General features: G+C 50.2%; 3 protein-coding genes across 3 annotated transcripts; all 3 read left to right on the top strand.

Moving 5' to 3' along the window:
* The first annotated feature begins 5,010 nt into the window (after nt 1-5,010).
* PRPS1 (phosphoribosyl pyrophosphate synthetase 1) lies at nt 5,011-12,125 on the top strand. The gene is made up of 7 exons (XM_015408951.1): nt 5,011-5,410; nt 5,592-5,775; nt 6,725-6,823; nt 7,737-7,861; nt 9,849-10,022; nt 10,428-10,587; nt 10,716-12,125. Exons 1-7 carry the CDS (start codon nt 5,289-5,291, stop codon nt 10,806-10,808), a joined length of 957 nt encoding a protein of 318 aa, XP_015264437.1. The 5' UTR covers nt 5,011-5,288; the 3' UTR covers nt 10,809-12,125.
* Nucleotides 12,126-14,853: 2,728 nt separating this feature from the next.
* SLC25A53 (solute carrier family 25 member 53) lies at nt 14,854-15,753 on the top strand. Its single transcript, XM_015408939.1, has one exon. The coding sequence runs from the start codon at nt 14,854-14,856 to the stop codon at nt 15,751-15,753; it is 900 nt and encodes a 299-aa protein (XP_015264425.1).
* A 4,505-nt stretch (nt 15,754-20,258) lies between these two features.
* Nucleotides 20,259-22,569, top strand: TMSB15B (thymosin beta 15B). The gene is made up of 3 exons (XM_015408987.1): nt 20,259-20,317; nt 20,921-21,049; nt 22,145-22,569. The coding sequence occupies exons 2-3, from the start codon at nt 20,950-20,952 to the stop codon at nt 22,180-22,182; spliced, it is 138 nt and encodes a 45-aa protein (XP_015264473.1). The 5' UTR covers nt 20,259-20,317; nt 20,921-20,949; the 3' UTR covers nt 22,183-22,569.
* The last annotated feature ends 1,105 nt before the right edge of the window (nt 22,570-23,674 follow it).

Below are 23,674 nucleotides of genomic sequence, written 5' to 3'. Positions count from 1 at the left end.
CTGTGCTGATGCGGCTAAGAGCTGAAAAGCCCCACCTGTGCCTCAGAGTTTCTAGCAGGCCGGACCCAGGGCCGTCAGCTAGGAGTCAACCTCCCACCCTCCCCTTCCCAGAGGATGCGACTGCCACGCAGCGCCAGACCTCATCCCACCCCAATCTCTATACAATGACGTCTGACTGTTCATAGGCAGGGAGCAGTGGCAGCTCGGTCTCAAGTTGTCAAGTCAGGCCACAATTCCACAGATCTCTGGAGGTGGGCGTTTCCTTTGAGACCCACCATTGTGCTGCCACCCTTCACTGGAAGGGAGAGGGGTCCTGCAAACACTTCTCTGTCCCTCTCTGGACTGTGTGATTCTGGCAAAATGTTCTTTAGTACTGGGATCTGTTTATTAGAATGTATGGTGAAATAGTGCCCAATGGGTGTGTCATTTCGCTGATGCCCAACCTCCAGATATACCCAATTAAAAGCACTTTCATTGGACTCCTGGGCCTTTCCTGTTCCTCCCAAACAGAGTAGAGGGGAGATTCCTCATGCTGTGTGACCACCCTGTTTCCCCCAAAACTGTACTCCGCCATGACACTTGGGGCAAAGCACCCATTTTGAAGAGATCTCAAAATATTCTTTCCAAGAGGCCCACAGGAAGGCAAAGAGAACTTTCCCACTTAGGCAGAAGGGCACTGGCTCAGGGAGTGGGGCTTTGCATTTTGTGAAGTGAAATACCCAGTTAAGGCTCCAGTGACAAGGGATCGCCTCATCTTTTTGTTATTGTTTTACTACAATAGTTCATTATTTCCCCAAGATGTAAGGAGATGCATACTGTGCTTTTAAACACATATCCCCCACGTAGTGCAATGTGTTCCCTGGCTCACAGCAATCCCAGGCCTTGTCTGTTGTCCCATGAAAAGAGCCTTTTGCAGGACACCCAGTGGGGGGCAACAGGATCCCTCCCCCATCCGTCATTGACCAAGCAACCAGGAGGCTTCCCTTGGGTGTGCCTGCCTCTCATAAAAACTCTCCCCTGAATACAGAGGAAACTTTTTTTAAAATGTCTGTATATAGTATACATAAATAAAGGCTATATATGTATAGATATATGAAAATTATATATATATATATAAATATACAAATTTATGTCTTGTTTTACAAATAAGGAAGAGTAAATATACTAATCTTAATATCAAACTTGTTGTTTGTCAAGTTTCTTTTAGGGCTGTATGAAATTTCTCAAAGATAAGGGGACTGGCGAAGAGGGAAGCTGAGGATCAAAGCCCCCTGGGAAGCTTGGAAGTGCTCTGCAGTGTAGTTACAGAAATAGTGTGTTGTTCTGATGTCTTGCAAAGGGTATCCTAAAACTGGATGTGGCTCAGTTTAGAACGATCAAGGGGTTGAAGCATCTTCCATACACAGCAAACCTATAGCATTTGGGGCCCTTTAAGAAATAAAAGAAATTAATGTAAAGGGACATGGTACAGGTTTATAAAATTGAAAATGGTATGACTAGGACAAAAAATCCCCCCCCTTACATTGCAAAAAAAAAAAAGTTAAAAATAAGCACTTATTTTACATAATCTGAAATTTACAAAATTCCATGCTATAGTCCCTTAGGTGACAAGAGTTTTAAAACTTAGAAAGTAGACTGGTTCTGTACATGAAGGCACTCCATTTAGCTGTTGGGGGTGGTAGTACCTATTGACAGGCTGGTTCTCCATTAATGCCTAATCCCCCCCCCCTTTTTAAATAAAAAAGACAAATTAAATGGTAAATGGAGTGCTTCCATGCACAGAAGTAGTGTTCATTTGAGTACCAGGTGCTGGGACCAAACAAGGCATAGCTATCACTTTAATGTTGGTTTAGAGTTCCCAGAGCATCTGACTGGCTATTTCTGGAAGCCACGTTGGCCAAGGCAGACCTTTAGTCCCTTCTGCAACGTACACAGAGTTTTCTGGCCCCTGGGATTGACTCTCTGACACCAGCTAATAACTTGCCCTTAGCAATCCAGGCAGCTTATTCCATAAAGTGATAATAAGTGTACAGTCATCTCCCCCAAAGAGGCAGTCCAAGTGACTTCGGGAGGGTTGTGGGAGCCAAGAATCAGAAGATGCTTGCATGGTTTGTTCTGTTTTTGTCAGCAAAGGAGAGCAAATTAAGAATTCCTCCCAGTGTCATCTTAAGGCCAACAAAGACAGTTCTAGATGAGGCCAGGCTGGGTTCAATGGAACCTTAGTTATTTTGTAAGCAGAGCGGTGTTTAACGAAAGAAACTCTAAATTTAGAATGCAGTGTTACCAGGCCCTGCAAACACGTGAACATACATTCAGATTAACATGGGAAAATAGCTTGTGTGTTTGTGCAGGGTGCAGAAAACTGGGATCTTTTTCCTGTAGAGGTGTCTGTGAGTAGCAAGTATTCAATAGAAAAAAGGATGACAGAGACCTGATTTAAAAGGAATACCGGGTTTATTTAGGGATTTCGTACAATGGGGGAGGGGACTTATCCTAAGCAAATGCTAGCAGTACTAAATCAAAGCACAGACACATTACCTATGCTAATAAATATAGCAACAACTAAATATTCAGCAGAGCTACTTCAAATTAGAGCAGGAGTTGCTCTTTGAACTAAAGGTGTACATGCCGGAAAATGGGGAATAGGGGAGAAGTGAAAGCACTTGGAACGTAAGTGTCCAGTATTCCAGATGTGAGGGTAAAGAGCAGAGAGGAGCAAAGTGCCAGCTCTCTGTATGGTGAAAGTGTGGTATGGAAAATAAGGGGGGGATAGATCAAGATGGAGAGCAAAGATTACCTATCCTATTCTGTAAAGAAATCAGATGAAAGGAGACTTGCTCATGATGTTACAGATGCAGTACATACATTCAGGGAGGGAGGGTGAGTGTGCAGATGGGGGGGGGCTGGCAACACTACCTCTGCAGCCTGACTCCAACTAGTCCTTCTTTGTAACACGCCTCCCATGTGCTGGCTGGCCTGGGTATAAGGGCTGATGGCTCTTTATGCTGATTTGTATCTGACGGACAGCACCATCCTAAGAACACTTACCTGGGAGTAAATCCCATTGAATAGACCATAGTGGAAAATTGAGTAGACCTGCTTAAGATTGCTCTCAGTGAGCTTTGGCTCACTACAGCTTATACTGTGGAAAATTGTGTTCTGTAAGGTGGTACTGGATGAGAATTTTGTTCTATATTCAGAATGAACAGTCTTCAACAGAATAAACTATTTTCTGAACAGCACCCATATTTTTAAAGCTAGAAACATGCACACTCTTTATTTATAGTCCACCTTTCTCACTTGAACTCAAGGCGGATGATTACACAGAGTGAGCCAATACAATGGAAGGATGGGACATTCAGGTCCCGGTCACACAGGCCAGATATTGCGGGGGGGGCTAATTGCCCCAGCGCAGTTTGATGCACGATTACACGATCAGACGCGCCGGCGGCACACCATGGGTCCTTCCCTCGGCGCCGGCGGGTAAACGAAGGACCGGAGGGGAATGCTGCACGCTGGCGCGATCACACCACGGGTGTCTAGAGGCAGCCCATGGCAAACGTTTACTAGTACCTTGGAGGTACTAGTATTTTAAGGCGCATTGTTGGCGGTAAGCCACCGGTGCGCTCCACTTCCCAGATGTTGGGGTGTGATCGCGCCCAGATAATCCACCCACCATCCGTGCCTTTCCCGCGGCAACTTTGCCATATGACCGGGGCCTCTGTAAACAATTTAATTGGATTAGAGTTGCAGAACCAACCAGAAGTCTAACAACAGAACTGAAGCAATGCATAAGTAGTAACATGACACATTAAACGATAAATTATGCAAAATTCTATAGCAGGATCCTAGTTTCAACAAGCTTTAAAAAATAACTTTCATAACAGCAATAAAGAGACAAAATACGTTATTTTGAAAAAGTTGGGGAGAGGAAAAGCAACCTTGTGGAGATTGCTGGAACTTACTCCCAAATAATTGTATATTGAATAATGCATTATAATGGTGATATATGTTGTTCTTTAAAGTGTACTGGTGTATATTGAATAATGCATTATAATGGTGATACATGTTGTTCTTTAAAGTGTACTGAACTGTCAGCCCCACCAAGAGACTGGGGTTTTGCTGGACCTTTTAAAGCAAGGTTCCAGAGAGACTGTTTGACTCCAAGCTCCAAAGTGGGGGAGGCAGGCTCAGGGTCAACACTGATAGGATCTGAATTGGCAGTGACTGAGTAGAAAAGATGCAAAAAAGGCAATCAAAATGATCAAGGACTTGGAAAAAAACCCCACAATAAAAGACTAAGGAATCAGAGGCTTTTTAGAGAAAAGATCCTGGGAGGGATTATTACAACCTATAAAATTGTGCAGGAGAAAGTTGATCGACCTTCTTCTCCTATAAAACTAGAATTGGTCGCACACTGAAATTGATGGGCAAATGTAGGACAGATGAAGAAGTTATTCACTTAACGTATGGGATTCACCACCACAGGATGTGGCGATTATTGGCTTAAATGACTTTGAACGAGGACTGTGTAACTTCATGGAGGAACGTATCCACGGTTTCTAGTCACGACAGAGAACGAAGACCTCCATGTTTAGAGGCTGTATACCTCTGAATGCCGCCTGTTGCTGGAGAGGCTTTGGTCCGTTCAGCGAAAAACAGGATACTGGACTCCTTCAATTGTTTTATTTCGCGCTCTGCCTGTGCGTCCAGGTCCTAATGCAGGAAATGTGTCTCCCTTCGGCCTCCGGAGGCCGTAGTGTTTCAAGGGTGCCCATACTGCAACTTCCCCCGTTGAACTTCCGCCTGTTGGCAGCTGGTCTCCCATTCTGGGCTACACTCTCGCGATTCGGACCGCGAGGCAGAGCCGCCGAGGTCCATTGGCTACCCGTCCCGCCTTCGCCTAATCTGGACCAATTGCGTTCTCGGAGGTCCCGCCTCCCCTTCCTCTCCATTGTCAGCCGGCCGGCCACGAGCGGCCCCGCCCCCACGTATCACGCCGTCGCGCGCCCCGCGTTGCCACGTGACGAAGCTCTGGGGGGGTGTAGCCGCGGCGGCCCAACGAAGTGATAAATAGGGGTGCAGCTGGCGGGAAGCGCCAAGATGGCGGCGTAGGGGCGGGTGTTACTTTTGCTCTGCTATTCCCTTCCTCCCCGTCCTTCGCCCCCAGAGCCGCCAGTAGGGCGGAGGCGTGTCCGCCGCTGGAGCCCCAGAAGCAGGGCAGCCCCGAGGAGCGGCGCAGGGAGGCGGCGGAGGCGGCGACGACGTGCCCTGCTATCGTCTCCAGGATGCCCAACATCAAGATCTTTAGCGGCAGCTCCCACCAGGACCTCTCGCAGAAGATCGCCGACCGCCTCGGCCTCGAACTCGGAAAGGTCGTCACCAAGAAGTTCAGCAACCAGGAGACATGGTGAGCGGGGGCGGGGAGGCCACGGGGGAGACACACAGAGAGAGAGAGAGAGCGAAACTACGATTCCCGGCCGACTCGACGGCGCGCGGGCGCTGACGGGAATCGTAGTCCGGGGAGGGGGGGAAGCGGGCTGCCCGCCGGGGGCGCGAAGCCTAACCCTGCCCTCCCCCGTGCCTGGCAGCGTGGAGATCGGCGAGAGCGTGCGTGGCGAAGATGTCTACATCGTGCAGAGCGGCTGCGGCGAGATCAACGACAACCTGATGGAGCTGCTCATCATGATCAACGCTTGCAAGATCGCCTCGGCCAGCCGCGTCACCGCCGTCATCCCCTGCTTCCCTTACGCGCGCCAAGACAAGAAGGACAAGGTGGGCTGCAGGAAGGGCTCCCGCGGATGACGCATGTTAAGCACCCGCAGAGTGAGGGAGTCTCCAAATAGAATGCGTCTCCAGCGATCAGCATCATCGCATTTGGTGTCTGAAAGAGAAGGGCTTCCTTGCGATCGGCTGCTTGAGATGCCCTGGGTTAGATCTCCAGTTAGAGCCAGAGGCAAGCCATGTGATCTCTTGTAGTTGCACTTGTGGGGATGTGCAAATCTCTCTTCAGCCAGTATAAAATGATCCTAAGCAAGGTGGAGGGTGAAAGATGGGAAACAGACCTGGTGGCTGGGGTCATCTAGGCTAGCGCAGAGGAAGAAGGGGCCCAGCAAGATCTGTTAGGGATGTATTGAGGCCAAGAGGCTGAGGACTGGTGGTGGAATGACAGCAGGGAGTGCTGTCATTGTGTTGTTCTCAGGCCCCCAGCAATTTGACACACAAAATGCCTCAGTTTAACAAGGGTAAGTAAGGTCTCCTTTGTGAAAGTAGACAGGCATGACCAGGAAAAGGAATTTGGTCCTTTTGGCCCCTTAGGAAAGAAGGATTAGGCCTTGGAAGTGTATCTGCAAAGCAGGGAGTGCAGACTCATGAAGTGGAGCAGTCTAAATAAAAGATCTCACATTCTCACTTTGTAAGAAAATCAACTTAAAAAAATATTTTATTGTGCTCTGCTAGTTTTCTGTTTTTAGGGCATCCATGCGTTTTGTATACAAAGAAATTTCCAAAACGAATCTGCGTGCTCTTTATCTGATTACTTCCCTGGTTGCCAGGTTAGCTGTTGTTGGGACTAAAACTTCTAGGGAAGTTCTCTTTGCAGGGAAGGCATGATCCATTTTCTGGTCTTCTCAAGAGGCATTGCCCCTTTCTTCAATCAGGGGAGTTGTGGACAGCCGTCCGAAAGAAGCCTGCTTCAGATTCACATGGCTGCTTTCTCTTTTAGAGCCGGGCCCCAATCTCTGCCAAGCTGGTGGCGAATATGCTGTCAGTTGCTGGGGCAGACCACATCATCACCATGGACCTGCATGCCTCTCAGATCCAGGTGAGCCATGAATGTCTTCCGTGCTTCTGATTTTCTCCTTCCCTTATCTCTGTGGCTGATCATCAAGCATCAGCTGTTCAGGACACAATGTAGCTGAACAGTAACCTGCTTCTCTGCCAGTGTCAAGACCCGGCTCTGACTTTGTTTGGATTAGGCCTGGTTTACACATGCTGAAGAATATGGTAGTAGAATGGACTGCACTATTTCAAACTGTGGGGAGAGAGTTTCAGCATTCCCATACAACTCAGTGCACATAGAAAACTAGAACAGCAAAGAGAGTGAGAACATCTCCCTCTCACCTCTACTGTGCTTAATTTCTTTTACAGGAGAAAACTAGAACAGCAAAGAGAGTGAGAACGTCTCCCTCTCACCTTCTCTACTGTGCTTAATTTCTTTTACAGGGAATCTCTGACATATGGGAGCATTCCAAAATGTGATCCATGACTAGTACTTTGCAGTGATTTTGTCCATTCTACCACCTCACAGCTCTGCCCCTTTATTCTCCTGCATATGTGAATCAAGCTTTAGAAGGCCAGGTGTGGCAGATGCCCTGAAACTCTACACCCTTCGCAAAAAAAAGTTTGGCTTCTCTCTTTTGGGCTGATGCTTCCCGAGGCATAGAAATGAAGTCTTACTCAATGGCCTGTTGCAATCTGAATGCCCTTTAGCCTTGCAAGCTTGGCCTTAGGGAGGCTGAAGTAGTAGCTTGTTAGGCGGATCATTGCTGTGCCAGTTCCAAATCAAAGTTGCAACCACGACAGTCTGGAGCAGCCTGCTTTGAAATCTGCTGCGGCTGCCACCTTACAGCATGCTTCTTATTTCCTCCATTAAAGTTAACTGGAAGTTGGAAGCAAGAAGCCTCTGGCTCTGCCAGATCTGTCTTGAGAACCCGGCTGTCTCTTTTTCTCCAAAGGGTTTCTTTGATATCCCTGTGGACAACCTGTATGCAGAGCCTGCTGTCCTGAAGTGGATCAAAGAGAACATTGTAGAGTGGAGGACCTGCACAATCGTCTCACCCGACGCTGGTGGAGCCAAAAGGTGATTGATCAGATGGATTGGGAGTGAGTGCCTGGAACAGCAGTGCTTCCTTTGGGTCCAGCCAACAGCGGGCATGCATGCTGCTCTAGCTATTGCCTCGTGCTGCTTCTAGTCACCTTGTCGCTACATTTTCTCACTTCAAAATGTACCCATCTTTTCATCCTTGGCTTCCATACAGAATTATTCATGTCTTCTGGGGTGCCAAATTCAGCTTGTTCTGGATGGGGCTGCACTCCCCCTGAAGGAACAGGCCCCAGCTTGGAGGAGCTCCTGGATAGGTGGGTGGCATCTGTGACCTTCCCTGGGCAGGAAAGATCTGGCCACTGTAGTACATCTCCTGGCAGCATCTCGATTAGACTACTGCAACACACCCTACAAGGGCCATCCTTCCAAACTGTTCACATACCTCACTTGGTATGTGATGCTGTAGCCAAGCTGTTGATTGAAGTGGCTTGTAGGGACTGTATCACTCCAGTCTTGGCCCATCTACACTGGCTCCCAAATCCTTTTCAGACCCAGTGCAAGATGCTGGTGTTGACCAGTAAAGCCCTGTATAGCTTGGAACCAGCATACCTGAATGACTGCCTGCTCCCACACAAACTACTAAGGCCATCTTCCCAGGCCATGCTTCAGGTGCCCCCTCTTCGCAAAGGCCTTTTGGGTGGCAGAACTGAAACTCTGTAGGGATATTCGTCTGTTCCCTCCTGTCAGTTTTCCACCAGCAAGTGAAGACTTTTTGTTGTTTCATCTGATGTTCCTTCAGTGATCCCTTCTTCCCACTGTATGTTTTAGCTAGTTGGTTTATGTGCCTCATATGTAGTTTAGTTCTGGCTTTAATTTTTTAAGTGTTTTCAAGATGTGTTTTTATTATGCTGTCTTTTAACTGTTAGCCATCTTGGTGGCCCAGATAAGGCAGAAAGGCAGCGTACAAAACTTGTAAATAATAATTCTTGCTACAGAAATGGACAAAATTGATTGCACACACTTGGAAAATGCAGTAGCTGTCAATGTACTTTGGAGATCACTGTTTAAGCACAAGGTAAAATGCTAGAGCTGGATACAGCCAAGTTTGAGCCCATCTAAAGTGGTCGTCAGGCTTTTACAGGCCATCTAGTCCAACCTCCATTCAGTGCAGGAAAGTCAAAGCTTAGAGCATCTCTGACAGACAGCTGCCCAATCTCTACTTGAAAATTTCCAGCGAGGGGCAGCCCACCCACTTCCTTAATCATTGTTGACTGTTAGCAGGTCTCTCCTAATCTTCAGGATGTGGGCAGGCAATTAGGTCAAAGTCTCCCATGGGAACAGGAAAAGCCTTGGCCTTTCTGACCTAGCAAATGGGAGGTGTGCCACATCCTGCTCCCAGGGCTTTAGCATTAACTACAATGGTTCATATCACAGGACTGAGACTCTGGAGTGGGACCCTTTGCTGGGAAAGAAAAACCTCCAAGCAGTGGGAAATCTCCCCAAAATGTTGTGTTGTAATTTGTTCACAGGTTACGTCCAGACGTCTGCTAGTTGGGGCAGCATTAGGTTTCCTTTTGTTGCTTCATATGTGAACATACAAAGCAGCGTCATTCTGACACATACCAATGGTTCGTTGAGGCTGGCATTGTGTGCTCTGACTGCAGTGGCTCTCAGTAGTCTTAGGCATGATATCCTTTAACCAGGTGCTGCACATTAAATTTGGGATCAGCTGCACGCCCAGCATGTGCTCTCTGACACTGAGCCCCTCCCCGGGCACACAACCTCTCAGGGCATGCACATGATGCAGCACCATTGCTGAAGCTAAACCGATCTGCTGGTTCCTGAATGACCCACCTTCATCTTGGATTCTGTTGAATTCCATGATGATAGAAGGGTGAGAGGGACATGCAGTAACGACAAATAATATAAGCTGTGCATCATGAAGGCCTGTGGAAGCTGGGCCTCACAGCTCTTTCAGATACAGATCTTCGGGGCACCATGTTCACTTTTCCTGTCTCCACAGAGTAACTTCTATTGCTGATCGGCTGAACGTGGACTTTGCCCTCATTCACAAGGAGAGGAAGAAGGCAAACGAGGTGGACCGCATGGTTTTAGTAGGTGATGTGAAAGACAGAGTGGCTATCCTTGTGGATGACATGGCAGACACCTGTGGAACGATCTGCCATGCAGCAGACAAGTGAGTGCTTTTCTCTGTCCAGGCCAACAGGCATGTAAGAAGCAGCTGTGGCTTAGTCTGCTTTTGGGTTCACACGGAAGGGACAGAGGCCTAAGTAAGAGTGGCTTCTTTGGGGGGTTGCCTCTGCCCTCCTTGGCATCTTACTTTTCTGTTGCCTTTCTCTCTTAAAAAAGATACCCAAGATGAGTTTGGAACTCACCCCCCCCCCCTTGTGTTTGAGACGGGCCTTAGAGTTGCTAAACTTTTTTTGATTACTGAAAATCAAAGCAATTGTCTCAGATGTATGAAGTATGTTGTCTCCTTGCATGCTGGGCTGTCAGTGGCCCAGCCTGCTTTGGGAACGAAACCCCTGGCTTTCCCTTGCAAGTGATGCAGACCTTGCCTTCTGCCTTCCTTCTGCATTAGGCTGCTTTCAGCTGGAGCCACCAAAGTTTATGCCATTCTGACGCATGGGATCTTTTCTGGACCAGCCATCTCCCGCATCAACAATGCCTGCTTCGAGGCGGTTGTAGTCACAAACACCATCCCCCAGGAGGACAAGATGAAGCATTGCCCTAAAATCCAGGTAGTCAGGGATTCTGTTTAAATGTGCTGGTGATGTCAGATAGGAAAAAAGTCCCAGCAAAGGTGCGTGGGAGGACCTCCAGGTTGGAGCTGACGGGCTTTCTCTGTTGTTTCCTTTTCCCTCCACAGGTCATCGACATCTCCATGATTCTGGCCGAGGCCATCAGGAGGACTCACAATGGCGAATCAGTCTCTTACCTCTTCAGCCATGTCCCTTTATAACAGTCAATGCTGCTGCTGCTTGTGTGGCTTTTTTGGGGGGGGGGGGAACCAAACCAAAATGTGTTGAATTTGTTTTCTGCTCGGTCCTTCCTCTGCATTTCCCAGAGCCTGGCAGGGGAGAGATGGAGGGGATCACTTCCGTGCTCTTGGATTGCTGTCCTCCCTGGGCTCTTGAGTGACTGGTGATATTAAGATAGTCTCACTCTGAGAGAAAGTAGAGCTGGCTTTGCAGACTGCCCTGGGGGGTGGGAGGGGAGACTTTTTTTGCATGTGAAGCTCCCTGGATCGTTTTGTATAGCTAGGTCAGGTAGCTGCTCCTTGGTGGAAGGAAGCTCCCGGGGGGGTGGGGGGGACACAGAAGGGGGGGCGGAAGACATGGGGGTCTTCCATAGGCTGCGGCTAGCTCCTGCTCCTTCTAGTCAGTCAGTCTCTCTCTCTCTCTGTCCAGTTCATTTCAGAGCAGTCCATCTGATTGGGCTGTTTATTTTTCTCCCAGCTAGCTAAACTAATTGATACGTTTTGTATTTTGGGCTTTGATGAGCAGCGTTCCCATCCCAAACCTGCCATATTGGGGAACCCTGCTTTTCTTCCTGTGCCAGAGGGCGATTGTGCAGTTTCCAATGCCCTGGGGGAAGACCACACCACATACTTCTCTCTCTCTTGGATGCTTTTCCTAGAGACCTTAGGCCCAGCTTTTATTTATTGGTGCTTCTTCAATGCTCCTTGTTAACTGTCATTCGACACTCCTGCAGAAGGCTGGAGGAGGATGATACTGACCCCGTCCCCAGAGGCAAACACATCACACTTGAACCCTGAGCTGCTGCCCGAGGCAGTCTGCGGCTGACCCACTAACCTGCCTCGTGAGAGAGAGCAGCAGCCTGGCTTGGTGAAGACTGGCTTAATCTGGAAGGAAGATGGCTTTAGCAGAGTCATTGGCATCTCTCAGCCATGGCTTACGTAAAACACTTCATTTGTGGGATAACAGTAGCGATTGTGAAAAGTCTCAGCTTGGGAAGGGGGTCCTCTTTAGATGTTGGGTATCGTGCCTTCTTATTACACTTCCTCTCTCCTGTCCCAGGGCTTTGGTCCCCTGGCAATTCTGTACCCACTTCTTCCTGAGCACGTGGCAGTGGAGGGGGGGGGTGTCTTGTGTCTCATCTGTGTGACAAGTCTGTGTGTGTGTGGTTGCTTCTTTACCCTGCATCCTTCATGTCGCCTCTCTCTCTCGAGCTGCTGCCCCTCCTCAGTCCTGGGCAGTGGCCCAGCGCAATGCTTCGGAAGACAGCAGAGGGGGTCGGCATCATATGTGTTCCTCCAGACCTCAATGAAGGAATTAAACTTTTATTTAAAAACTTTAAAAACTCCTTGAATTCTACTTCTCAGATTGAATGGGGGTGTGTGGCTGTTCCCCTTTTGGAACCCGCTCTTGGAAGAATTGATAGTCCAGCCTAGCTGAAAGGACTGGATGCCAGCCTAGGTATGGGTGGTTTGGTTCCCCTGCATTGAAGTGGAGGCAGCTCATTTTTTGGTATCCGAGAACAGGAAGATGGTGGGTGATCTGGACAAGTGGCAAACATGCTGCGTGGCAGCCCTGACTTGGATAGCCCAGGGAAGTCGGATCTCAGAAGCTAAGTAGGGCCGACCCTGAAAAGTAATTGGAAGGGAGACCTCCAAGGAATACCAGGGTGCAGAGGCAGGCAATCAAGCCACCTCTCTGAAAAACATCTGAGCCCCCAGTAGGGGTTGCCATGACTTGCAGGCATGCAAGCACACACATAGGCAAATACCCACAAAAAAGGGGGCAGTGTGGCCCAGAGTGGGAGGGAGAGACATGGCAAATCAAGATCTTGCCTTCAAGGCAGGCACAGCAAAGGGAGGGGTTTCAATTGTGTTGCACATGACTGGAAAATGGGGAATGGATGAGCCAAGAAGTAAGAATTCTTTCTTGATGCTGTAGGAGGATGAAGAGTCCCTGATCTCAGAAGACTGAGGGAGGGGGGCCGCCTGCACTATGTCCCACTGCCTTGGCTGCCCAGTCTCACAAATACTGTGGAGGCCCAGGTGACCATTGCAAAGAAGCATTAATATTGCAACGATGGAGCGAAAGCAGACCTGCTGCTCATGCCATAAGCATGGCTATGAATTTTCTTCCCTTTGCATAGAAGATTCAGAGCGTGGAAAAAGGTGCCTGGATAGAAATCACTGCAAACCCTTTCCAATGCATGTTGCAAGTGACACTATGAAGCACTCATGGATTGGGGGGAGCCTCTTGGGGAGCTCACTGAAGCAGGAATACCGTGGCGGCCATCTGTCTGTGGGCAAGGAGGAAACTTAGAACTGCCAAAGGCAATGCTAGATCATTGCAACATCCTTCACTTACCCAATCACCCTTTTCCCTCGTGAACAGTGGGGCTGGGGCTTGGCTTGACAACCTCCCTGCAGCTCCCCATTACATAAAACACCTCTTTTCCACGCAGCTGAAATCTTAGACTATGCTGGAGTGACCCTGACGGCAACTGAGGTCAGCATTTTTGGAACTTTCCTGTAATTGTTAGGCTGGCTTAAAGAAGCAGTGGCTTGCTCACTCCAGCACAATTCCATGGAAAGACTGTGAAGCTTTTGCATTGAATCCTGTAGTTTGTGTGTGTGTGTATTTGTATTTTGCTGAACAAGGCATGGGGTTTCGCAAGGTTTTCCCCCAGTGTACACCCCAGGAATGTTACTGTAAACACCCTGAGTGTGTTCCACAGCTAAGTGAACATTCTCTGTCCAAAGGAGTGTGCGCACACTTGAAAACGTATACCCAGAATAGAACTCTGTTGGTCTGAAAGGTGCCACTGGACTCAAACTTTGTCCTGCAGCTTCCGAGCAACACGGCTGTCCACCTGAGAATTTCCATCGTATTTGCATAATGCCGAGACATTCAGGGAAGAGGGAGCGGGAGGAGGAGGGGATTCCTTTGTGCTTTGGCTCCCCTGCCTCCGCGATGCAGCCCGCCCGCGAAGGCATCCTCTGCTTCTGGTGGTAAGGAAGAGGCTTGTGGGAGCTGGTCCTCCTGAGTAGCCACCGGAAGCTTCGTGGGATGGAGACGCCGGCACAGAGAACATCCGGCAGCACCGAGAATAAAGCTCTGCTTCCACTGCAAAGAATGTGAGATGAGCAGGAGGAGAAATTGAACTGGAGGGGAGGGGGAGACCAGAACTGGCCCTAGAACAACCAAGAGAAGGTAAGTTGTGCTTTTGCTTCCAGCCCTTGTTCCTTTTTTTAGTTCTAGAGGGGACTGGGGGACACCCACGCCACACCCATCCAGTCAGTGGCTGATTTGCGAAGCCTGGTAGAGCAAGAGGCTAGCTAAGGTGTCCAAAGACAGGTTGCCAGGTTTTGTGGAAGGGGAGGGAGCGGGCGTGGCTGCCTTGCACAAGGCTTCCTCTTGCCCCTTAGCCGAACCTGTAACAAAAGCCATGCCATACATTTCAATGAGATCAAGCAAAATTAACAGTGTGCAAGCCTGTAAGTTCTCCAGAACTCTCCATCAGGCCGGACAGAAGCACAAAGGGGAGAAGCATTTCTCAGGCTTTTGCCGCTTTGCATTCCTCCTCCTGTGTTAGGAGATTATTTGCTGGCTCAACAGGCAGCTAGCTAGTTTCAGGCTCTGCCTTGGAATGCTGGGAACAGAAGCAAAAAACGGGAACCCTCCAACTGAAACTAGTAACAGCCAATAGTCAATTATCTCTCTTGCCTCTGCCCTGCGGGAGATTAAGAGAGGCAACAGCCCATCTAATATGCTGGAGGGACGGCCTCAGAGCGGGGCTGTGGTGGCCATTCGAGGAACTCAGTTGGCAAGCAGGAGCATTTCTCTGTCTCACGCTGCTGCCTTATGTGGCCCACCCGATCCAGACAGTAGTTATCCTGTTCACATTTGCTTATGGTTATTCCACCAGTTATCTCCAGGCACAGGATGAGGTAGTGGTGAACTGGACTCCTGAGCCCCCCTCTCATAGGCTTGCTTTCTTCTGACTAGTGGCCACAAGGAAAAGGACTTGGGATGCAGAAGGAAGTGGGGACCCCTCCTGGGAACACTGGAAAGGTGGAGCAGAAAAGGGACAAACCCAGCTGGGGCTCCCGCAGTTACAATGTGGGGGCTGCCTCCTGTTTCCTCTCCACGCTCGCCACCTTCCCCATCTACAAGACCATCTTCCGCCAACAGCTCCATGCCTTTTCTATCCGGGAGGCCGTCCGCCAGCTGACCCAAGAGGGCCTACGCAAATTCTACCGGGGAGTCTTCCCCCCACTTCTTTCCAAGACACTGCAGGGCACCCTGATGTTTGGCACCTACGAAAACTGCCTTCACATCCTCTCCAGCCAGTCTTCTGGGCCTTACTCACTGGGAGACCGGTACACAGCAGGACTCATGTCTGGCGTTTCAGAAGCCTTGGTGCTGGCTCCCTTTGAGAGGATCCAGAATATTCTTCAGGACGGACGGAAGAACAAGAGATTCCTGACGACCCGCAGTATCCTGCAGGAGTTCCACTCCTATGCTCTGAGGGAGAGGCTGCTGCTGGGCTACTACCGTGGCCTAGGCCTCATCCTGGTCCGTAACAGCCTGGGGAGCTCCCTGTATTTCTCCTTGAAGGATCCCCTCCGGGACAGCCTCTCTGAAAGAGGCTTGCCCCACTGGCTCCCTGCCCTGGTGTCCGGCAGTGTTAATGGCATGCTGATTTGCCTTTTCCTGTATCCTCTCAGTGTCCTTATTGCCAATGTGCAGTCTCAGGTGGGGAAACAGGAGATGCTTCACTTCCCGGCCTCGGTGACAGCTGTCTGGGCAAAGCATGGGAGGAGAGTGGGCCTGCTTTACAGAGGCGGGTCCCTCCTTATTCTCAGGTCATGCATAACATGGGGTCTCACCACAGCCATCTATGACTTCCTCCAGGAGAACACAGTCTAGGCTGGAGACTCGCATGGTCCGTAAGGCAGGATCTGGAGAGGGGAACTACCGTGGCTCCCCAGGGAGGGCAGGGGGGGAACCAGAGATGGAGTGCCCTGCTTCCCCACCTTCCCTGCAGCCCATCTGACTTATTGCTTGCCACTGAAACATTAGCACTCCACTGCCACCACCTGTCACACTGAGATCTGAGGCAGAGTCTCAGGCCCAGTTTGGCCTCTCTGCCTCACACACTCAGTTAAACACGCAGCCTGGCTCAGTTAAGAGCCGGCATGCACAAGACCTTGTCCTTTTGCGCCCCAGTGACATGTGGGTGACACAGGCTCTCTTAAGCAATCCATTCTAACTTTACTTGAGGAAAACAGCAAGGAGGGAAGGTGGATGCAATTACTTGCTGGGGAGAAATAAAATAAAGAAGGAAGAAATGCATACACACAGGAGGATGCAGAACAAATAAAACAATATAGAACACTAAAGGCAGCCTGACTCAGCTGGTGCCCTAATTAAATGGCTTACAGTTCATAAATCCTGAGCCATATCGACGTGACACAGACCTACTCCTCTCCTAATTAAATGGCTTACAGTTCATAAATTCTGAGCCATATCAACGTGACACAGACCTGCCCTGTCAGGGACTCCTCTAGCCCAGCCTTGCTTGCTTCTGGGAAAGGCAAGTGTAGCTCTCCCTTCAAGGTTTTATCAGATCTTCTATACTCATACCCCCTTGCACAGATAGATGCCCTTTTCCTGCTGTGGCGAGTACTAAGCTTATCCATGGTTTCCTTTCGGAAGAGAAAACCTTTTGCTCCCCCTGAGGCTGCATGGTTTGCTGTCCTGTTCCTATGCTTACTAGTAGAGAGGCTGTCCAAATGGACAACTTGATTTTGAAGCTGAATTTAAATGGAAATCATGGGGACTCATTTCAGGAAGTGAAGCCCATTCTGGGACCTGGCTGGGGGTGAAAGGTGGAACCTTGGTCAACAGTGCAAGATTCATACAGAAACCCAGATGGAGGAAGGCACAGGCAGCCAGGAGGAAGATCATGCAGCCAAGACTACAGTTTCTATCCAACTGTTCATGTCTTTTTTAAATTAAGCAAGTACCAACCAGGTTATTAGGGGTATCAGCACAAGCGCTTCCAAAAAATCTGAGTCAGCAGCCTCTGTGGCTGAGAAGGGCTGTTTGAAGAAGGCGTGGAAGCAGGAGCAGTTGCTGGGCTTTGGGTGCAAAAGGAGGCCTGTGACCACCTGCCTAACCATCTACAAAGCTTTGCTGTGATGGACCTCCATGAGAGACAATTCACATACTTGTGGGGGGGGGGAACAAAACACTATGTATCCAAGAAAGGACTGGGTAGAGGGACAAGGGTAACAGAGAGAACCCACATAGCTTACAGGGGGTTACGCTGGTTGAGGGGTGGCAACTTTCTACTAAGAGTCTAAGTGCAGTATTACTGTAAAGCTCCATTAATAAATAGGTTTGAGGGGCTTTGTTACAGCACCTGCTTAACATGCAGAAGGCCTCAGTTCAGAAGATCGGGTAGTAGGTGATGTTCTAGACCTCAGCCTGAGACCCTGGAGACCCAATGCCCCTCTCAGTAGACAGTACTGATCTAAATGGGCCCAAGGCCTGATTCAGTATAAGGCGGCTTCATGTGTTCAGTTTTCCCTCCAGAGAGTGACACTTAATGCTCTTGGAGGGGAGGGGGACACCACACTTGGATGCAGGCAGGAAAATCTGGAGGAAATCCCCCCCCCAACACACACACAGCCGCCTCTTTGCTCCTGTCCTTTAATATGTGCTGTATTGATAAAAGCTCAATATATTCTGGGCTGCTCTCTCAGGCCCAAGAACATCTCCCTCACACACTGACCAACTCTACAGTATAGCTGTAGCATATGCCTCAGGCTGCTATGTGAAGCATGTCAGCTCAGAAGGCACTCTTGCGGAACCGGGGATCCGCCTTGAAGAGTTCAGGCAGAGAACTAGGGTGTGGGGAATCTGAGGAGGAGCCCAAGGGCTGCACTGACCCCTCCCAGGCCCTCCCCAGGGCTCTCCAGCTTCCTCAAAAGGGACCTGTCTCCTGTGAGGGAGGATGGACCGACCAAGGCAGCCCTGTGGGAGCCCTTCCTGAGATCCACAAGGTCCACAATCAAAGGATATGTGAATGAACGGGTGGAGGGCAGCACAGTGCAGATTTACTGGCTGGGGGAAAACGGTGTGGTCCATGGCATAGAATGTACCTGCTGGGCTAGTAACCTGCTATGAAATGGAAAGTCTGCTGTGACTTAATGAACTCAGGAAGCAAATGACCCAGTGAAGAACTGCTGCATGTACATCTGGATTACTCTAATAAATTGATTGCCTTATCTTTGGTCCTTTCAAGGGACTGATGACTGTGCCTGAATTATTGACTTTTAAGGTAAAGAAAATGAATTGTACAATTGCTAGGATTTCTCTTGTAGTGGATGGCATGGAGAAATAAATTATGCATTAAGTAAAAAGTGATTTTGATTAGTTAATTATAGCTCCCTATGGTTGATACAATGTGTAGTCCACAACATTATCAAGCTGCACAACATTTTTCTGAGCGGAAGGCAGTTCCCTGCCCAGAGGAGGTTACATTACAAATTTTGAGACAAGAAAGCAAGACAAGATGGAAGAGTGGACCAGGAGAAAGACTGAACTGCACCTGCTTTCTGGGAGGCAATTTAAAGGACAAGGAGGGAGGGTGGTAGACTCATTTGACAGTCCAGAGTAACAGAACTGGAGAAGCAATGGTTAAGGGGGGGGGGGGTTCTTCGAATGTAATGTCTTCGGAGCATCGTGGCTTCGATATTGTTTGGGAAATGTTTGCCTGTTTTCTTATGTTGATAACTGGCCTGGTGGGTCTTTGGAATCGTGCCGGTTAAAAAGGACTAAAGATATCCCCAGACAACATCTTCAGGAAGAAAACAAATCCACCGTATCGTCGCCAGATGGCGCACAAAACACTGAAGGAAGCACAGAGTGGGGAAGCAGGGGGGCTTTATGGGCAACCGGTGGTATGGCGCAGGAGAATACCTCTTCAGTCCTTTTTCACCTATGAGGAGGCGGGGCTTGTTACCGCAAGGCACAAGACAAGCGAAGGAGGAGTATTCTTTCCCTTCCGATCTCATAGTCATGCCCCCCCCCCGTTATAAAGTTAAGAAAGACGTAGCCTAAACTTCCGGCACGAAAGCGAAACCCTATGGGGGGAGACTGCAGTGGGATATACTCCATTGTGCGACTACCAGACGAACTTGTAAGATCGCCACTCCCTGCCGTCCTCTCCAAGGACCTGGGTCTGCCCCCCGCATCCTGGAGGTCAGCACTCCCACGAACCCTCGTTCCTACAACTCGGGGTGTGGAAGAGTAAACTGTACTGGAATCTTGTGCTGGGAGAGCCCCTCCCCCTTGCTGGCCCCTTTTCATGGTCTGCTCCGGTTCCAAGATGACGTTCCTGTGAAAAATCTTCTTATCTGCCGTCAGTAGTGGCTGCATGCGGGCACGCACACACCATTCCCCCAAGCTAGCGAGAGCAGTTTTGCCCCTTTCAAAAGTGCGACAAACACTTGACCCCCTCCATATTTAGCCTGCTTTACCAAGCCGGTGGAATGGTAACTGAGATACCATGAAGAAAAAGTCTGTTCGTCCGACTTAGTGATTGATACGTAAGTGCGTACAGAATCGCACACGTACGCACACCTTCCCCACCATTCAAATGGCCAGAGACTGCGCGTCTATCTGGATCACAAGGCTAGTGCTTGGCTGTCTGGGGACGATCCCTAAGACTACTTTCCGAAGGGCTGCACTGTCAAGGGCCGCTGGGGGGGCATTCTGTGCACTAAGTCCCTTGACTTCGCGGCAGCAAAGAGCGAATTTTCCTAAGTAGGTCGCCCGCGATTGCGTTGCAATAGTTCGCCGATGGCGCTTTGCGACTCGTAAAAAACCAGAATTGTCGCTCTATACATTATCAAGAGTTCACGTTATCACGGCAGCTGCAGCATATGAAATGGCAGGGGAAGAGAGCACTGCAGCGTGCCTCGACGCTCATGCGCGCGCACTTTCCTACATGTGGGCTACAGACGAGATGCAGCCACGCACGCACCCATAGACGCACGCCATGGGGAGAAAGCTGGGCACGGGAGAGCGGCGACTCGCGCCTTTCGCTTCTGCAACAGGCAGGAGCCGCCACCGGGTAAGGACCAGGTCTGGGGCATTCCCTGGTGTACCGGGACAGGCGGGTCTCTGGGCCGCGCCAGAATAGCAGGCTACCACTCCACGTCCTTATCTCTCGCTTCTTGGCGCGCTCCTGACTCGCCCACGCAGCCCAGCAGTGCCGCGCCCTCCAGCCGGGGACGCCCTCCCCCGCAGCCTCCTGGGGCGCGTAGTTTCATCTGGCGCGGTGCCTGCAGCTTGACCAGGCAGGCAGACTACATTTCCCGGCGTGTCTAGCGCTCTGCCGCGGCATATAAAGGGCTGTTCCAGACACGCTGGCTTTACAGCGCTCGAGCAGTCTTAAGAGTCTCGTCGGACGTGCCTGGAGGTAAACGGGGGGTTTTTTGATGGGCGGTGCCCCGAGGGTGGGCAGGGGAGGGGAAGAACAGGGACCCTTTCTTCGTTTGTCTCTCCCCGTCTGTGTGGCTTCCCTTACGGGCGCGTCTCTTGCGGGCTGTTTCTGGGCGCGTGCTCCTTCGTCCCGCCTTTGTCTTCGCGGGCGTGGCGGGGAAGGGAGGCTGGATGGCCGCCGAAAGGGCCGCTTTGTCGGGCCACTGGGCGGGCGGGGGGAAGAGAATGGGTCTGACGGCGTCTCCCTGGGTTTGCAGGGGATGGGGGGCTTTTTTGGATTAACACCGGAGGGGTGGGGCTGAGTCCTTCCCACCCCACCCAAAGCATGCTCTTTGCACCCTGGATCTGTTTGGTTTTTTTAAAAACAGATGGCGCTGGAAGCTCAGTGGGGCTGGCCCTATTCTTTTCCCCGAATCCTTTTCTTGAAGAGGGGCTCTGTGCTGTTTTCCCGGGGCGCCCTTTCCGCCCCCGCTGTCCGCCCTGTCTGGCAGCCTGGGGGTCCGCCGTGGATGCAGGGGGAGGCTACCCCTTGGGCGCTCTCCCGGGCTGCTCTCCCCGTTGACGCTGGCCTCTTTTGCAGTGGTGTCAGCTTGTCTTCCTGTGGTCAAAATGTGTGACAAACCCGACCTGTCTGAAGTGGAGAAGTTTGACAAAAAGAAGCTGAAGAAAACCAACACGGAAGAGAAGAACACCCTTCCTTCCAAGGAGAGTGAGTGTCTTTGGGGAGAAGAAGTGCTTGTAGGCCCAGAGCTTCCACCACCACCCCCCAGCACCAGTTTCCTTGGCCATGAGGCAGGAATCGGTCTGGCCGCATAGGTGTACGCCTTCACCACCCAAGTAACAAGGGGAAATGGGTGTGTGCTGTTGCACAGGGAAAATGGCAGGCGGCCATGCCTGTGGGCTGGGAGCTTGTAAAAGCCAGAGTCCCAGGCTGCCTCGTCTCTGCCCACCCACCTTCCTTTAGCTTGGGTCCCAAGGCGTATGGGGCTTGGTTAGGCAACAATGCAGTGGTGATGAAGGGTGGGAGAGCAAATGGGAAGGGGCTGCTTGACATCCCAGGTTGTTGGCTGGGCAAGGTAGGCTCTCCTAGGGCAGAAGGCTTGATTTGAAGGTCAGCCTCCCTCACCTGCAGGATTCGAGCAAAGAGGCTTCGTTCTGGTATTCCCAGGCCCGGTTGAGTGGGGCTGCTGAGTGGCACTGGAGGCTCTTGCTTCTGTTTACTTCATCGTAAAAGAATCTGGCAGTCAAGAAGAGCTCGAACGTGTCTGGGCTTCTTGGAGCCCCGCTGCGGGGCTGCCTGGAGCTCTGTTTGCTCTTGAGCATGCCTCAAGAGCTGCCATTGAACTTCTGCAGCCCCAAGATAAGTTTCCCACTGCAGCGAGGCGCTCGGTCTCCCCACCAGCTGCTTGAAGGGCCTTCCCGAGAGTGCGATGATGCTTCAGCCATTTCTCAGTTCTCTTGGTCAGGTTGCCAGCTTTTCCACTTGAGTGCCAGTGGCCTTGCCGGGGCAACTGTGAAATGAGTGTCTGTGTGGTAGGGATCAGAAATGTCTTTTTTTTGGGGGGGGGATGGATGGTTTAGCAGAGGGTGGGAGCCCTTGGCCACACTGGTTTACAGAGTCCCAGAAGCACGGGGCTTGGTGAATGGTTTCAGGCCACAGGACGTTGACTTGGGTTTGCCCTGACGAACCCTCAGCCTCTTGTACTTCATTGCTGATGAAATGCTTTGGAAAGAGGCCTTGCACTTGAGCGGCACAGTTGTCAGAGGCGTTTCAGACCGTGATCCCCCTTTTTTTCTCTTCCAGCTATTGAACAGGAGAAGGAATGTGGGAAGACATCATAGAGATGGCCGTTGATGCGAAGTGCCCATTCTCTCTTCCTCACTCTTCTTTGCGTTAACTTTTTTTTTACAACAATGTCTATTGTATTAAATGCTGCAGCTCCCATTGTGACCATCCCACCTCCACTGCTTTGGATCCCTTGGAAGCCGTGTCACCGGCTGGCTACTTCTCCCTTGCGCAGCCGCTGCCTCCTCCGGGTGTTGATGTCGCTGCCTGTTTCAGCAAGGAGAGAACGGAACAGTACAGAAGAGGGGATCCGGGGCTCCCATGGCTCAGACATCTCTCCTTCCTGCCCCGTCTAGCCCAGTAGGGCAATTTCAGGGGCTGAGAGACCTGTCCACTGTATTTGCTCACTAATTGTTTTTGCAGCTCTGTTTGATTTGTCTTCCTAGAAAATTAAAACTTGATAAAAATTTTAAAAAAAGCGATCTCCTGGTTGTCTGTTTGCCTGGAAACAGCTGAAGCATTGCAGAACTTCTGCTGTTTCTGTTTCAGATGTACTGGAGCCCCTGGTGTAGGGAGGTTCAGTTTTGCTGCGGAAGGATTAGCGGTGCAACCCGAAGCTATGTTCCACCCTTCTAAGTCCACTAACTTAAAAAGAGTGTAACTCCACTAGGATTCCACTCGGCTTGGGGCAGCCAGTGAAAAGAGTGTAACTCCACTAGGATTCCACTGTTTGTCTCTCAGCTTGGGGCAGCCTGTAAGCAAGTGATGAGTGAGGGTTGTGGCGTCCATGAGCTCATTCCAGGAGAGAGTCTTCTACCATGTACAATAAGGTGGCTTGGAAAATCTAGGGCAGTCGCAGCTTGACAGCTTCTCACGTGCTTTCCAATACTTGGGCTTCTCTTTGGTTGAGTTTTTCCAGGAAGTTTCTGCCTGTAACACTTTCTTGCTCAAAATGGGTCTCAGATGATCCTACAAGTGCATATAGATGGAAAAGCTGAGTTTAGGATTCTATTCACAAAGTCCCATTGGTCTGACTTTTGTGTACTTGAAATTATTTGAAAGCAGATATGAGCTGGCATACTCTTCCCCTCCCAAAGTTTTCAGTGTAGACAGCTTAGTCATTGGAGCACTTGATTGTGTGCTAGGGTGACCTGCCATAAGGACTGTCAGATCTCGTTGTCTGTTTATCTTGCATAGAGTTAGTGTAGAGAACATAACTGACACCTAACAGAAACCTGTTTAGGTCAGCCAGACAAGCTAGCTGCACACAGCAGAGTTGTGTATAATTCACTAGCTGTAATGGACCTGGCCAAGGCTCCAATGTGCCCACCTCCAAGTTTCACTCAGCCTTTTGGGGTGATTGGTGGCAGTGGGATGGAAGGGGACCTCCACTGGAAAAATGCAATGAGGTACGGTGGAGCTCCCGATCTTCCTTACACAATGACCGAAACATAATATCACATCACTTCAGTCTTCATCACACGTTACACAATGACCGAAACATAATATCACATAAATCTAAAGGTGACTTCAGTCTTCATCACACAG

The sequence above is a fragment of the Gekko japonicus genome, unplaced genomic scaffold (genome assembly GCF_001447785.1).
Source record: "Gekko japonicus isolate JY-2015 unplaced genomic scaffold, Gekko_japonicus_V1.1 scaffold19, whole genome shotgun sequence".
Classification (NCBI taxonomy): Eukaryota; Metazoa; Chordata; class Lepidosauria; order Squamata; family Gekkonidae; genus Gekko; species Gekko japonicus.
This window is presented reverse-complemented; position numbering and strand designations above follow the sequence as displayed.